The sequence below is a fragment of the Syngnathus leptorhynchus genome, chromosome 8 (genome assembly GCF_054491065.1).
Source record: "Syngnathus leptorhynchus isolate UIUO chromosome 8, UIUO_Slep, whole genome shotgun sequence".
In the NCBI taxonomy this organism is placed as follows: Eukaryota; Metazoa; Chordata; class Actinopteri; order Syngnathiformes; family Syngnathidae; genus Syngnathus; species Syngnathus leptorhynchus.
Genome location: NC_141202.1, coordinates 13724271 through 13739939, shown reverse-complemented (window position 1 = coordinate 13739939; position 15669 = coordinate 13724271). Strand labels below are relative to the sequence as shown.

Below are 15669 nucleotides of genomic sequence, written 5' to 3'. Positions count from 1 at the left end.
TTTTTCGTTCATCATATATGTTTTCTCATAATTATACTGTATGAGGATAAGCTGTTCAGAAAATGAATGGTTTTCCATTTACACTACTGTACTGACCGCAAACCAGTGACACTGCGAAAAGCGGAACGCCAATATCAGGGTCCGCCATAGCGATTCATGAGTAAGGAATGAGCGAACGATGACAAATGTGACGACTGCACCAGGACTCAGGCTTGTGTCTTGTGATGAGGGACGCAGGTGATGTGGGACGCAGCTGATGATTGTAGGAAAGCGTTGCAGATTCTGAGAGATCACTACAGTATGTTGGCAAGGGGAAGACCAGTGTGATAAATCTGTATACTGGACTAACATCCTTCCAAAAGGCAGTCAATGAGAGCGTCACAGATTATATCATACGGGCAGAGATGCGGGAGAGATGTTAAGTGATGATCTGCTGATCGCTATGATTTTAGGTGGCTTACCAGATGCTTTTAAGCCCTTTTCCATTCATGTGTCCCGGAGTGATGAAAAGTTTACTTTTGCCGAGTTCAAGATAAAGCCGTGGAGCTATGAGAGCACCGAAAGGTTCAGGACTCGAGAGGACAGCATCATGAGAGTGAGAGGAAGATTTGGTGGGGACGTGAGAATGACCTGCTACAGTTGTGGCCAGAAGGGCTATAAAGCAATAAAAAAAGATTGTCCTGAGGTGGGCCAGCACAGTGGACAAAGACAATGGTGCAGTTTTTGCAAAAGCTCCATGCACAATGATAAGAAATGCAGGCGCAGGAGGAGAGACAAGATCAGGCAGTGGATGGGGAGGGCCACACGTTTGCATTCAAGTTGGCCCAGGTGGACGGAGACCCTGTCAGCAGACCACAGAGGAGAGGGCTTATGGTCGACACGGGGGCCACATCCCATATTGTGACTGACATCACAAAGTTCAAGGACTTTGACAAGAACTTTAAGCCCCAAAATCACATCCTGGAGTTGAGAGAACCAGTGGCTTGCACTGAGGAGGGGTGCAGCCAAGGTTTGTCTGATTGACAGAGGAGGATGCGCAGTTGGCACCATGTTGATGGGTGCATTATAGGTCCCATCATATCCCCAGAACATTATTCCTGTCAAGGCAGGGACTGCCCAAGAAGCAACTCTCATCCTTAAGGAGGGTCAGAACAAGCTCATCCATAAATATGGTATAACATTTGAGATTCAAGTGTGTGATGGGCTATATTATTAAAAAATCGATGAGCCTACAGATGATAAAGATGGATGTCATGGGTGTTATGATTTACAAACGTGGCATGAAATTTTGGGGCAGGCACAGGAAAAACACGCAAACGCAGGAAGACTGGAGTCAAACCTGCATGCTCATTGTGCCCTCCCCTGTTGCCACTAGTTTTTATTTTAGGGTAGCAGTACTGTTGATTTTATTGTGACGTATTGGCACCGTAGCACTTTTCTGTTGCAGTAGTGATTCAGCAGCTTTTGGCTTGAAGCAATGGTACCGTAGCCTCCCCCTCAATGTGAAAACGTGACAAGTTCACTTAAGGTTTATTTTCTGAAAAAAGAAAAAAAAAAAGTGAACAGTTTATAAATCTCTTGTTAGCTGCTTTGCAAACATTCATATATACAAACATCCCTGCTTATTACAAATTATTACAACACACGCGCACGAACGCAGTTCGGCCTAAAAGCGCAAGCCCAAAGGCGTGAAGGTTGGCCCAAACCTTTGTAAAAATGTGACAACTTATGAAATGTGGCCTTTAGTTCATGTTGGGGGAGGCCCACGCAGAGGCCTGTGGCTGAGCCCTCTACAGCTCCCCAGTAGCAGAGTTTACAACTGCATTGCGACTGCCTGATCAATTGCATAAACCGCTCCCACGAGCGCAAGCATGCACTTAAGCTTGACCGAAGAAACCTTTTAACGTGACTTGCTTGTCAGCGAATGTGGCTTTGCCATTTTCCAACCAGCACTTCTCGCGCAAAGGGGGAAGCTCTGGCCTGATCGCTGATGCGACCAACGACCTCTCTCTCTCACCTCAGAATTTTTTCAATGAAAAAGCTCATCAGACACGTCTGCCTGAGGATTAGGTCTCTTTTTTTTTTTTTATTAAAGGTTTGGCTGTCATTTGTTCTCTTCTTGGGTTTGACTTGACGAACCTCCTGTGTGTGCGCACGCCTGCGCGCGCACATTCCGAGGAGCTTCTTGTCAAAGATGAGCACAGCCAGCTGGAATGTGGCACAACCTGGCCAAGCGGCCGTAGAAACTGCGAGGATTTGAGACAAACGCCCAAAGTCTGATTGGTGCCCGGCGACAACACGGAGGATCTTGTTGAAATGCTTATTTTCTCTTTTTGGTCCAAAACCGGTGGTTTTGATGAGTCTAACCCACATTCTATTGCTGCTTAACAACCCCCCCAGGTGAGATTATTCTCCCTTTTTGATAGGTTACCAACGATGAAATACTCGAGCGTGATGGGTGGCGGTCGCGCGGGAAATAGGAGCCATCTAATTTGCAGGGGCATCTGCTTCAGACAAAACAAATGGTAGAAGGAATATAGAATGGTCAAGAAGACCCATGAGGTTGCTACGGGGGTCACCAATCCCAAGAGGGGGGGAACCATTGCACGGCAGACGGAATGGAGGGCAAAGAAATGGCCTTTGAGATGGTTTCAATTTGACAGAATTCCACATCTTGAGTTCCGTCGGACGTTTAGCAGCCACCTTGCGCCCACTTGCGCGCGCCAGCCACTCGGTGAGCTTGTTCCATCCGCCAAGGCTCACTTGAGTCTGTCCGAGCGGAAGGAGTCCTCTACAGCGGGGTCGGCCAGCATCAGGTCTCCCTCCAGCATGTCCAGGGCCAGTGCGTCCATTTGCAGCGGGTCGTCTAGAGAGAAGGGGTTCATCTCAAAACCTGGCACATGCGACAGTGCGCTGGCGATCTCTTTGGACAGACCCGGTGGAGAAGAGTCACCTGAGGGCAAACACATGCAGCAAATGAGAACATAATTAAATTAAGGGTCCACACAGTAACAACTGGTAAGCAAGCTTCTTTTTCCCATGACTGTCAATGATTGTTGTCCCTGTCCTAATGATGGATGAGCGCTTCTCGAAAATCAGGTCACAGCTTCAGCAGGGAAGCCCAAAGTTCCCTCTCCCCGGCCACTTTGTCCAACTCGTCCCGGGAGATCCCGACGCGTTCCCAGACCAGCCAAGCGCCCCAGTAGGTCCCGGGTCGTGTCCCGGCCTCAGTCCCATAACGTTCACGACTTTACAAGTCGGTTCAACTGATTATTTGTTGACAAAACAGTTCAGTTCCTGCTATGGTCTGTAACATGCATCAGAAACTTGGCAAACAGCGACGGGAGGGGCGAAGCTGTTCAAGCAGTGCCTTGGGACTAGCGGGCCATACACATGTCACAGCAAGCCACAGTTTGTATTTGAGTTCCTCTTGACGCAACAGGTCATGAAGCCACCCACCGGTCAAGATGATGTTGGGGATGTTCTGGCGAGCACTTCCACCATAGTTGAGATTCTGGTTCTGGTTGAGTACAGTTTGATCTAAGGAACGTTGCAGTGCCTGGGTGTCAGCATGGCTGCCGCTCAGCACGCTGTGGGCCAGAACATCACTCGGACTTTCCGAGGGGAACTGCAGCGTAAAAATACACACGCTCCATCACATGAGGGTTAGCCTCACGTTTCGTGGTAATCCCACAACAGTCTGATCACGTGTCGCATTGTTGTACCTGTGGGCTGGCTTTGCCGCCGAGCTGCAAGTTAACGTACGAGTCATCTAGCAAGGAATTGAGCAAGGCGTCCTGGGAAAACATGGGGTTACTGTGGCAACAGGCGCGCAAGCACTCAACAAACAGGCCGGTTGAGGGCTCACGTTGTACAGGTCGGAGTTCAAGTGCAATTGGGGGAAGTTTGCGCTTCGAGTTTGCTCCGCCTCCTGCTTGAGCGGACACTGGGAGGTCAAGGCGCCGTGGAGGTATGCCTCCAAGGTGCTGTTGTTCTTTGCCAGTGGCGAGTTGACCTGAGAGCTGCTCGTATGCTGCTGCTGTACATGCACATGCACACGCATGTGGGTGAGGTTAGATAAGAGAACATAAGAATGGCTCTTTTTGTATTCGTACCGTTCCAAAGTGCTGAGTATTGAGCAGGTTCTGCGGCGGCTGCGGTAGATGGACCAACTGCGTCTGCGGTTGATGCTGACTCACTAGGGGGGGCTGCTGGCCCAGAGGGTATGGCGGTAAGCGTTGATCCAGAGGCAGCTTACTCGTGTCCAGCGGCACACCCTGGCGGGAGGGGTGGGGAGGTGGGTGATTATGCGTAGGAAAGCTTGAGGGGGATTTGTGCGTGCGTGACTCACCTGCGCGATGGAGGACAGCGTGGGCGAGATGGTGGGCGAGAACTGCTTGGCGTGATGTCGCCGGGTATCCCCACCCAAAACGGGCAGGATGAGCGGCAAAGGCTGCGGCCGTCTGCGTGGTGAGGTGCTGAGCGAGGGAGTGTAGGAGGCGGAGCCAGCGGCGCCACCGTAGGCTGGGTTGCCGGAGGCTGACTGGAGGGAGGAGCTACTGAGGGATGAGTGTAGTGATTGGCTGCTGAGGGAGGAGGGAAGGGAGGGAGAGGAGCCCAGGGACGACTGCAGCGAGGGGTTGCTGAGCGACGACTGCAAAGAGGCGGAGCTTAAAGAGTTGCGGAAAGAGTGGCTACTGAGCGAGGCCCGGATGTTGGGGTTGCTCAGCGACGACTGCAGGGACGGGTTGCTCGCCGCGCCCCCCAGCGAGCCCAGCAGACCTGCGGGAGGAAGCGCAAACACAATGACCATCTTGAGCCAGGTGCCCCCAATGGTTCGACGAAAGCTGGCCACACAGCAGGACCGAGCGAGGCGACTCGACCGGCCATTTTGACTCTGTATGTTTGTTGCAAAAGACAGCAGTATCACAGGAGCCATTGCGATCAGTTCGGGCTTTGGCCACAACCTCGCCTTGCGAATGGTTGTCAAACAAGCGGCGGCCATTCGTCGGGTCTGCTTACTGGGCTGATGGTAACGGTGGGAGGCGCCGTTGCTTCCCTCGGCGCTGCCGACGTTGATGCCCAGCTGGGTGAGAGTGGAGGCCAGATTGCCTGTGCTGCCGCCAGGGTAAGCGGGCTCGTCCTGGTCCAGCGGGGTGGGCAGGGGTGAGGGGAAGTGGAGGCTGGACAGGTCTGGCAGAGAGCCGCTGATGTTGAAGGTTGACGGGACGCCGTGGGCGGGAGCCAACGGCAGCTCGGGCGACATGAAGACGCTTAACACATACGCAAACGAGGCAGATATATTGAAATATTGTTTTCCCCAAAACGTGACCGCTTATGCTGCGTGGCCGACGACAATATGAGTGAGGTACTGCGAATGCAAAGGAAAAAAACAAAAGAACAAAACCAGACAAAAAAAGAAACAAGGAAACATGAAGTTATCAAACAATGTGTAGAAAAGCTCAAAGTCCGGAAAATGGCAACGCCAACTCGGTTGTAACGCGCAAACATATGTTTGGGAAGACGTCCACCTTGGAAGAGAGAAGAGAGTGTTTGACATCTCGAGCAGAGGTCCGCTTTAAGCCTCAACTATTGAGCGGCTTCCAAACATCGAGGATGTCTTAGCGCACTTGTGTAAGCGGGGCATATGTCATGTCATGACAGTGTGTGTGCGTACTTGATGCCGGGAACTTCACATGACTTTGGTCGGGAGGTCATCACAGAAAACTGAAGACGTGAAGAGATCAAATCAGCCCAATTCATCTGCGTGCGCGTGTGTGCATGCACGTGCGACATCTGACCTTCTTAGCGTCCCAAGCCTTGTTAGCGATCAGCTTGGTGTCGTCCAGCACATTCTCCTCGATGGGCGGGACGGGGTACGGAAAAACTAAGGACAGATAAGGTTGGTGCGGTGACACAGCGGAACAACGCCGTTTGATTGGCCGAGGCTCCAAGTGGGCAGGGTTCTCACCGTTGCGTCTTCCGCCGTGGGGCACGAGGGCGTGACCTCCTGTGGCGAAGGGTTCACCCGATGGCGGGTTCATCACGCTGGTGTGGAGGGCCGAGTCAGAGTTGGTCCTGTTGGACCCCGTGCGCACACACGCACCACACACACGCACCCCACACACACACACGCACCCCACACACACACACACGCATTACACGCGCGCACGCATTACACGCGCGCACGCATTACACGCGCGCACGCATTACACGCGCGCACGCATTACACGCGCGCACGCATTACACGCGCGCACACACACACACTTACACGCGGGATGTCAGCAAGCTGATCCACGCAACCTGTCGCAGGCCGCAATTTAGTGAAAGAGATTATGTCACCCAGGCAGAACTGACCCGATCTTACCTCCCCCTGCCGGCCAATCGCATGACAACAGGAAAAGCTTGCCGTACAGGGGCACCGCAAAAGGAAAAAAAAGAGATGGCGGCGATGAAGAAGAAGACGACCCACTCGGGCAGATATTGCATCATCACGAGTAGAGAGAAGCGACACGAGGAGATGCACTTAAAGAAAAGGATGAGGAGAAAGAGGAGGACAAAGAAGAAGAGGGGGTTCACCTGTTGAGCGCGGTGCTTGGAAGACGTAGCAAGTGGCTTTTTTCCCCCGGGAAGATTGCAGCGGACCAATTCCTTTTCACGATCAACAAGAACAAAGCGTTACGTTACTGGCCATTGGGGCGAGTGAAGATGAGGGGCAAGCGCAGGATGAAGGCAGCCTCTGGAAAAACGCAAGAGGGACGACCGCATGGTGGAAGCCGCTGCCCAAAATCCCGTGAGGAAGACACCGCTGGTCATGGCAGCCGGTATTTGCGTGTTATGCGCGCGTGCCTGTGTGCCTATTGTGGTTATAAAAGCCCAGGCAAGAATGCAGAGGGAAGAATTCTGAGGTAAGAGTGCCTGCGTACACACCCAAGAAGAAGAAGAGACGAAGAAGGCGGCAGCTAAAGAGCAAGTGGCTTGCTAGCATGTCAGCGCTCCAAAGTGTGGCTTCACACGTTTGGACGTGCGGAGGAATCCCTCTGAACGCTTTGCGGTGCGGTTGCCATCTTGCCAGAGCGAGGAGCGCCTCTCCGTCCCCGATCGGCTCGTCTACATCAGGGGCTGGGGGAAAACGGCCCAAAAGGGCTTATGAAAATGTAAGTTTGCCAGCCTAGGTCTTCGGGAGGATTGGATTCAAATTTTTGTGCCACCGCGGACAGCCCTCATCTAGCGGTTTAAAGTCCCCAAAGTTAAAGTCCCAATGATCATCGTCACACACACATCTGGGTGTGGTGAAATTTGTCCTCTGCATTTAACCCATCCCCATGTGATTTTGATCCATCCCCTGGGGGAGAGGGGAGCAGTGAGCAGCAGCGGTGCCGCGCTCGGGACTCATTTGGTGATCTAACCCCCCAATTCCAACCCTTAATGCTGAGTGCCAAGCAGGGAGGCAATGGGTTCCATTTTTAAAGTCTTTAAAGTCTAAAGTATGACCCGGCCGGGGTTTGAACCCACAACCTTCCAGTCTCAGGGAAGGTTGGAAATGGGAAGATGGGGAACGCCGTCGCCGTGTTTGAAATCATTCAGCCGAAGCTCCTTGCGGAGGGAGGAGGAAAAGAGGTGAAAGATTCCCGGTACAGCCAAAGACTTTGAGAAGCAGCAAGATGGCCGCAAACGTGGAGAGGGGAAGGGGGCAGAGTCATAACATGTACCTTCTCCAGCCGGAGTCTGGCGGGGGAGACAAGTAGGGTGAGTTGTAAGGAGAGTTGTCCGCCTGTGGAGGCCGCTGATAAGGAGAAACGTTTTCACGCCAAACCAAGGCGAGGTGGGTGCCTGTTGCCGGGTACCAGCCCTCGAGCACCCGACACCGTATCCATAAATTCAAGTTCCATTCATTCAAATGAACTCCCATTAGTGCACGAGGCCCATCGTAGTTTGCACTTGGCTCAACGCAGCCCCTTTTGACAAAGAAAGGATACTTGGCGGCTGCGGTAGGGTCTGATGGGTGGCACAAAGCGTCGCTCCCTGTGAACGCGCTCCACCAGGCCATGATGACGCGTGGAGCGAGCAGACTCCAGCGTCGGCGGGAAGGTGCCCTGCACAACAGCGCACACCTTCAAGCCAACGGGTCCCCGAGCCGAAGCTTTGGGACTATGTTTGCTCACCTGCAGGTCCTGTGGCCCGCGGCCGATCTGGTTGACGTTGGGCAGCGAGCCGCCGTAGTAGGGACCCTGGGTGCGGGCCAGACGCAGCTTCTGAGCCTGCAGCTGGACACCAAAATGCGGACGCGCTCGTCACAAGTTTCTGAAAACACGCTAACGGAAAAACATGTGATATGCCATGCGTTTGTTGAATACGCCAAGATCGCCGGTTTTCCACGTGTTCGCAAATAAATGACATTTTTAGCGAATGAAAGAATTGTGTGTGTGTGGTGATGGTGTGTGTGTGTGTGTGTGTGTGTGTGTGTGTGTGTGTGTGTGTGCGCGTGCACAGGTGGCACAATGAGCAAATTCAATGTATTCTCAGCTAATTAAGTATAATTATTTGATGATGATGATGATCGAACTTTATTCATCCCACAGCGGGGAAAATCACTTGTCACACCAGCCATATGAGTGCAAGAATAATACGAGTGCAAGAATAAAACAAGTGCCAAAATTTCAAAAAAGGGTAAATAACAGACCAGGACAAACACAAGAGCCGCGAATAGAGACGAAACACATTAATTTTATCAGGTGCCACGTATGTTGTAAAGTCTGACAGCAGAGGGAATGAAGAACCTGCGGAACCGTTCCTTCCTGCACCGAGGGTGCAAAAGTTTGCCGCTAAAGGAGTTGCTCACGGACCGCACAATATCATGGAGGGGGTGAGAGGTGTTGTCCATGATGGATTTAAGCTTAATCAACGTCCTTCTCTCACCCACATCCCCAACAGAGTCCAGGGGACAGCCCAGGAGAGAGCTCGCTCTACTGATAATCTTATTCCGTCTCCCCCTGTCCCGGTCAGTACTGCCCCCACACCAGCAGACCACAGCGTAGAGGATGGCTGAGGCCACCACAGAGTCATAGAAGGTCCGGAGGAGAGCCCCGCACACACCGAAGGACTTTAGTCTCCTCAGCAGGTGGAGGAGACTCTTGCCCTTTAGTGCGCGCGTCTTACGCTGCGATGGGCACATTGCACGAGCCAATGTCGCAATATATTGCGCAGCCCTGCAACATGCAGTTACCAGCTAAAGCTCACAACCTAAAACTGCAGTAACTGGGGCACACACGGTAACAATGCTGAACGTGATCATCATCAGGACATCCCCCAAATGAGCGCACCCTAACCCACACAGGCACGGGGAGAGCACGCAAACTCGACCCGAGAAGGTTGCGCCCACTCAACTTGCCCCATCCTTGCATACATCATTTGCATTATTATCTCCGATTGCGTTTCTCTAGTTTTGATGTTTATCAATCTTGCGACTTGCCGAGCTAACCTGGTACCCGGGGTGTCGTATTTCATGTGGAAATGAAATATGACCGCAGATTTTCTTGCACTGTTTTTGGTAACCCGGAGCTGGGTGTTAACGAAAGTAACTGTGGTAACGATGGCGACTGCTCCAGCCACAATCGCAAGTCAACCCGGTGACGTGAATTGCAAGTCAACCGACTACACTTTGACAGCGGATGTACATCACTCAGACCGCAACGTGCACTTTTCCAGTGACATCGCTCGTTATACTTGACATAGTTAGTCAATAGCAAATGTATCTCTCCGACTAAATTAACTAGTAGGACTCAACCACCCGGACAAGCTCTTGCGAATTGCACAAGCAATCAAGTTAGCGAGCGAACTAGCTCGCTCATACAACTGCCTCCTGTCACACGAGCTGCATCCAATGTGGACATTGCCTAGGAGAAAACGAATAAGGCGAAACTTCTGCCACAGCCGAATGTTTAGGGGAGCCGCGCAGACCATCACGCGGTCGCCTCGGTGCCGCACACCAAAGCTGAAACACACTGAGGTGACAATCCGCAGCCACTCGGACGTTGTTCATAGGGACTTCCGGCGTACGATGACAGCTCGCTGAGTTGGTAAACAAGGCGACTAGCCGCAGAAGCTAACGTGCTAAGCAGGCTAACGACGCTCGCAAGCGGAGCGCAAGCCGCTCGAGGCCTCGCCGACATGCCGCTGCAGAACAAACACGTCAAGCGGCGGTTTTCGGGTCGGCTTGCCGACGGGCTCCGAAAGCGTCGGGCCGGCAGAACGGCGCCGGGAGCCCGGCCGAGGCCTGCGCTCGCTTGCTTACTTGGCCACGTCCGCCCCCGACAACCACTGGCGGGCGGGAAGTGGATGGCGGCGTGCTCACCCTGGTAGAAGTGATGTCCATCATGACCTCGTGGAAGGCCGCCGTCTCCTCGGCCTGCCGCTGCGTGTGAAGCGCGATCTTCTCGCTAAACTTGCGGGGGTTGCCGACACCCGCTGCTGCCGCCGCCGCGGGGCCGCCGGGTCCCGACGCTGGGCCGCCTGAGCCCGTAGACATGTTATCCGTCGCTCGCTCGCTGGCTCGCCCGCCACAGCAATAGCGCGGTGACGTCACTACGTCGCCGGCCCGAGATCGTCTTCAGCACGCTCGGCCGCCGGCCGAGGGCGTTCACTCCGTGGCCCCGCTCGGAGGTCGCGGTTGCGCGCGATCAAAAAGCGCCAACGAAAACCTCTGACCTTCAAAGTGACCTCCAGGGCGACCACTTGCACTGGGGTGACTCGCCACGCGCTGCTTTGTGTCCGATGCGCTCGACCCCGCCCTCTCGGCCCACATCACAACCATCCGGTCATTTGTTACGTGACGTCACATTGACGGCACTCTTCATTCGACACGTGGACGTGTTGCGGTTGCCTAGTCAATGCCTGCATAAAGCGTCAAGCCGCCGCAAACAAAAATACGGTGACAGCTGCCGTTGGGGTGACTCATCTGTCTGCCATAAACTATCTCGGCTTGTGCCGGGACAAAACAGGCAGTGCGCTTCCTGCTAGTAATGTGAATTCCAGTTCTTTTAGGTGAACTGAATCTTTAGAATCAGTCCACTCAAAAGATTCGTTCAAACGAATCGTTCAACGAATCGTCCCCCGGTAACTGGAAGCCATGGCTGACAGGGGCTGTCCTCGGGCTGCTGAGGGCCAGAGACAAAGCCTACAGGGCTGGGGATGAAGCCGCCGTGAGATCAGCTAGGGCGAAACTATCCCGGGGCATCAAAGATGCGAAAAAGGCGTTCTCTTCCAAGATTAATGCCCACTTCAAGGACAGCGGGGATGCTCGGGTCCTGTGGCGAGGCATTCAGACCATCACGGACTACAAGCCCGCGCCGCAGAGATGTGAGGGCGACGTCCCTCTGCTCAACGGACTGAACCGCTTCTTTGCTCGCCTCGACGCACAGAACGACATTTGCCTGCTGAAGACCCCTCCCCATCCGGACGAGCAGCCCCTGTGCCTCTCTGCCGTTAGCGTGAGGAGGACGCTTGCTGCTGTCAACACCCGTAAGGCGGTGGGCCCGGACAACATCCCGGGACGGGCGCTGAAGGACTGCGCTGAGGAGCTGATGGATGTCTTCACGGACATCTTTAACATTTCCCTGCGGCAGGCCGTCGTCCCATCATGCTTCAAGGCTGAACCAAGGGGCGTTTCACTTATCACCAAAAATTGCGAAAGCCATTGTGAGGAAAGAAAAAAAAAAGTGCACTTCATATTGAGCGCAACTCAACTTAGGCTTTTTTAAATCAAGCCTAAGTAGAAAAAAAAGTCTGTGGTTTACAATTTTCGTAATTGGCAATCGTTTTACCAATTACGATTCATACCTGTGCCGAAAAATCCTGCTCCTTCCTGCTTCAATGACTACCGCCCTGTGGCACTGACCCCCATCGTCATGAAGTGCTTTGAGAGGCTTGTCCTGGCGCACGTCAGATCTGTTCTTCCCCCCACCGTGGACCCCTTCCAGTTTGCCTTCCGACCCAATCGGTCCTCTGAGGATGCCATCTGCTCTGCCCTCCACTCTGCCCTCACCCACCTGGAGAACAAGGACTCGTATGTGAGATTGCTGTTTGTGGACTTCAGCTCTGCATTCAACACCATTGTTCCACAGCGTCTTATTTGCAAACTTGACAAGCTGGGCCTCAGTACCTCCCTTTGCAACTGGCTACTGGACTTCCTCTGTCGAAGGCCTCAAGTAGTACGTGTGGGCGACAATGTCTCCGGCAGCATCACGCTGAGCACGGGGCCCCTCAAGGCTGCGTGCTCAGTCCGCTGCTCTTCACCCTGCTGACGCATGACTGCACTGCTGAAATATGCCGACGACACGACTGTGGTGGGTCTGATCACCGGTGGCGACGAGACTCACTACAGATCGGAGGTCAACCTTTTGGCCGCATGGTGCAGGGACAACAACCTTCTGCTGAACGTCAACAAGACCAAGAAGATTGTCATTGACTTCCGGAAGGGTCACACCCACCACCTGCCGCTGACCGTCGACGGTGCTGTGGTGGAGAGAGTGAGCAGCACCAGATTCCTGGGGGTGCACATCAGTGAGGACCTCTCCTGGACCACCAACACTGCGTCGCTGGCGAAGAAGGCTCAGCGCCGCCTGTACTTTCTGCGGAAACTCAGGCGAGCAAGTGCTCCTCCCGCCGTCATGACCACATTCTACCGTGGCACCATTGAGAGCGTCCTCTCCAGTTGCATCGCTGTGTGGGGTGGTGGCTGCTCTGAGTACAATATGAAGGCCCTGCAGCGCATAGTGACCACTGCGAGTAAAATCATCGGGGCTCCACTCCCCTCCCTGAAGGAAGTTTACGCCTCCCGTCTCACCCGCAAAGTGGCCGCGATTGTGTGTGATGTGAGTCACCCCGCTCACTCTTTGTTTGTACTTCTGCCCTCTAGGAAGAGATACAGATGCCTGCGCTCCCGCACCACTAGACTCAGAGACAGCTTCGTGCTCCAAGCTGTCCGCATCCTGAATTCCCTCCACCCTCTGCTACATGACGTCCTGCTGTTTTGCGCTATGATCTGGCTGTCTGCTATTAGCGCGCTTGCTCCATTTTGCTGCTCTTATTTGTCTATTTATTTATTTATTGTTTATTTATTTGGGTTATTTGCTTATTACTTATTCGTTGCTCTTGTCTGTTTGTTTTTACTCTTGGTGCTATTTGATGTGAGTGTTGTGTACTGTGTCTAGTCACCGTGGGACGGTGGGAAACGTAATTTCGATCTCTTTGTGTGCCTTGACATGTGAAGAAATTGACAATAAAGCGGACTTTGACTTTGAATACAACACCTACACACTGATCCGTTGGCAACAGTCGTGAACGGGAAGTTGCGTCACTAACTCGTTCGTGAACGGGAAATTACGTCACTGACTCGTAAAGTCCCTCCTCCATCTATGACTCGCTGCTGATTGGTTGTTTGTGAAGATTCACGAATGAGTGACAGACAGCATTGCCCCTAGGCCAGGGGTGTCAAACGAATTTTTTTCATGTAGTCATAGCTTCTTTCGGAGGGCCATTATGACTGTCAACCCAAATAAATGTATGAGCACCTCATATTATATAATAAAAGCTACAAAACAAACTGACAAATAACTCATTTTCAAATCAGACAAGTAAAAACTGGTCAAATATTACAAAAAAAGATATTATTAAAAGTGAAGACAATTTGCAATTCAAGTAATGACACACGAATTTGTCTTCGCGGGCCACATAAAATGATCTGACGGGCCGTGTCTGGCCCCCGTGCCTTGAGTTTGACACCAGTGTGCTAGGCCATTGCCAGCCTACACACGTTATGCCGACATTGATGTTTTAATTTTGTATTTGTTGGCTCGTAGTTGGTGTTATTATATCGAATGTGTTTGTGTTTGAATAAAAAGTTGAAAAAAAAAACGTTTTGCCGACATTTGTTAATTTTGGGGGGCACCAACTCATATAACAACGTAAAACACATACATATTGTCAGATATCGTGAGTCGTCACCTTATCGTGGTGGAGGGGTTTGCGTGCCCCAAGATCCTAGGAGCCATATTGTCTGGGGCTTCATGCCCCTGGTAGGGTCACCCATGGCAAAAGGGTCCTAGGTGAGGGGCCAGACAAAGCACGGCTCACCAAAGCCCCTTATGACGACAAACGAAAATGGACTTAGTTTTCCCTCGCCCGGATGCGGGTCACCGGGGCCCCCCTCTGGAGCCAGGCCTGGAGGTGGGGCTCGAAGGCGAGCGCCTGGTGGCTGGGCCTCCGCCCATGGGGCCCGGCTGGGCATAGCCCGAAAAGAAAACGTGGGTCCCCCTTCCCATGGGCTCACCACCTATAGGAGGGGGCAAAGGGGTCGGGTGCAAAGTGAGCTGGGCGGCAGCCAAAGGCGGGGACATTGGCGGTCCGATCCCTGGCTGCAGAGGCTGGCTCTAGGGACATGAAATGTCACCTCTCTGGCTGGAAAGGAGCCCGAGCTGGTGTGTGAGGCAGAAAAGTTTCGACTAGACATAGTCGGACTTGCCTCCACACATAGTTTGGGCTCTGGTACAAGCCCTCTCAAGAGGGGATGGACTCTCTTCCACTCTGGAGTTGCCCACAGTGAGAGGCGTCGAGCAGGTGTTGGCATACTTATTGCCCTCCGGCTGGGCGCCTGCACATTGGGGTTCACCCCGGTGAGCGAGAGGGTAGCCTCCCTCCGCCTTCGGGTGGGGGGACGGGTCCTGACTGTTGTTTGTGTCTATGCACCGAACGGCAGCTCAGAGTTCCCACCCTTCTTGGAGTCCCTGGAGGAAGTGCTGGAGAGCGCTCCTTCTGGGGACTCCATCGTCTACTGGGTGACTTCAATGCTCACGTGGGCAATGACAGTGAGACCTGGAAGGGTGTGATTGAGAGGAACGGCCCCCCCCAATCTGAACCCTTGTTGGACTTCTGTGGTCGACACGGATTTTCTATAATGAACACCATGTTCAAGCATAAGGGTGTCCATGTGTGCACTTGGCACCAGGACACCCTAGGCCGCAGTTCGATGATCGACTTTGTAGTCGTGTCATCGGATTTGCGGCCGCATGTTTTGGACACTGGGGTGAAGAGAGGGGCGGAGCTGTCAACTGATCACCACCTGGTGTTGGGTTGGCTCCGATGGTAGGGGAAGATGCCGGTCCGACCTGGCAGGCCCAAACGCTCTGTGAGGGTCTGCTGGGAACGTCTGGCAGAATCCCCTGTCAGAAAGAGGTTCAACTCCCACCTCCGGCAGAGCTTTTCCCACGTCCCAAGGGAGGCGGGGGACATTGAGTCCGAGTGGACCATGTTCTGTGCCTCCATTGTTGAGGCAGCTGACCGGACCTGTGGCCGTAGGGTTGTTGGTGCCTGTCGTGGCGGCAATCCCCAAACCCGCTGGTGGACACCGGCGGTAAGGGATGCCGTCAAGCTGAAGAAGGAGTCCTATCGGGGCGTTTTGGCCTGCGGGACTCCGGAGGCAGCTGACAGGTACCGGATGGCCAAGCGGAACGCGGCTTCGGCGGTTACTGAGGCAAAAACCCGGGCGTGGGAGGAGTTTGGCGAGGCCATGGAGAATGACTTCCAGACGGCTTCGAGGAAATTATGGTCCACCATCCGGCGTCTCAGGAAGGGGAAGCAGTGCACAGTCAACACTGTTTACAGTGGACATGG

At 53.4% G+C, this 15669-nt stretch overlaps 1 protein-coding gene across 6 annotated transcripts; it reads right to left on the bottom strand.

Moving 5' to 3' along the window:
- Nucleotides 1-1513: 1513 nt before the first annotated feature.
- LOC147053826 (CREB-regulated transcription coactivator 2) lies at nt 1514-10975 on the bottom strand. 6 transcript variants are annotated; one of them, XM_085917752.1, is made up of 15 exons: nt 10355-10975; nt 8166-8267; nt 7980-8114; nt 7713-7774; nt 6580-6651; nt 5972-6078; nt 5802-5887; nt 5678-5727; nt 5023-5273; nt 4352-4782; nt 4116-4277; nt 3869-4036; nt 3726-3797; nt 3460-3628; nt 1514-2953 (listed from the first exon to the last, which is right to left on the bottom strand). In XM_085917752.1, the coding sequence occupies exons 1-15, from the start codon at nt 10526-10528 to the stop codon at nt 2760-2762; spliced, it is 2235 nt and encodes a 744-aa protein (XP_085773878.1). In that variant the 5' UTR covers nt 10529-10975; the 3' UTR covers nt 1514-2759. The 6 variants fall into 6 exon arrangements, with proteins under 6 accessions (XP_085773878.1, XP_085773881.1, XP_085773880.1 ...); XM_085917755.1 differs by having other exon boundaries at nt 3869-4039; nt 5023-5207; nt 10355-10974; XM_085917754.1 differs by having other exon boundaries at nt 7980-8096; nt 10355-10974.
- Nucleotides 10976-15669: the final 4694 nt, after the last annotated feature.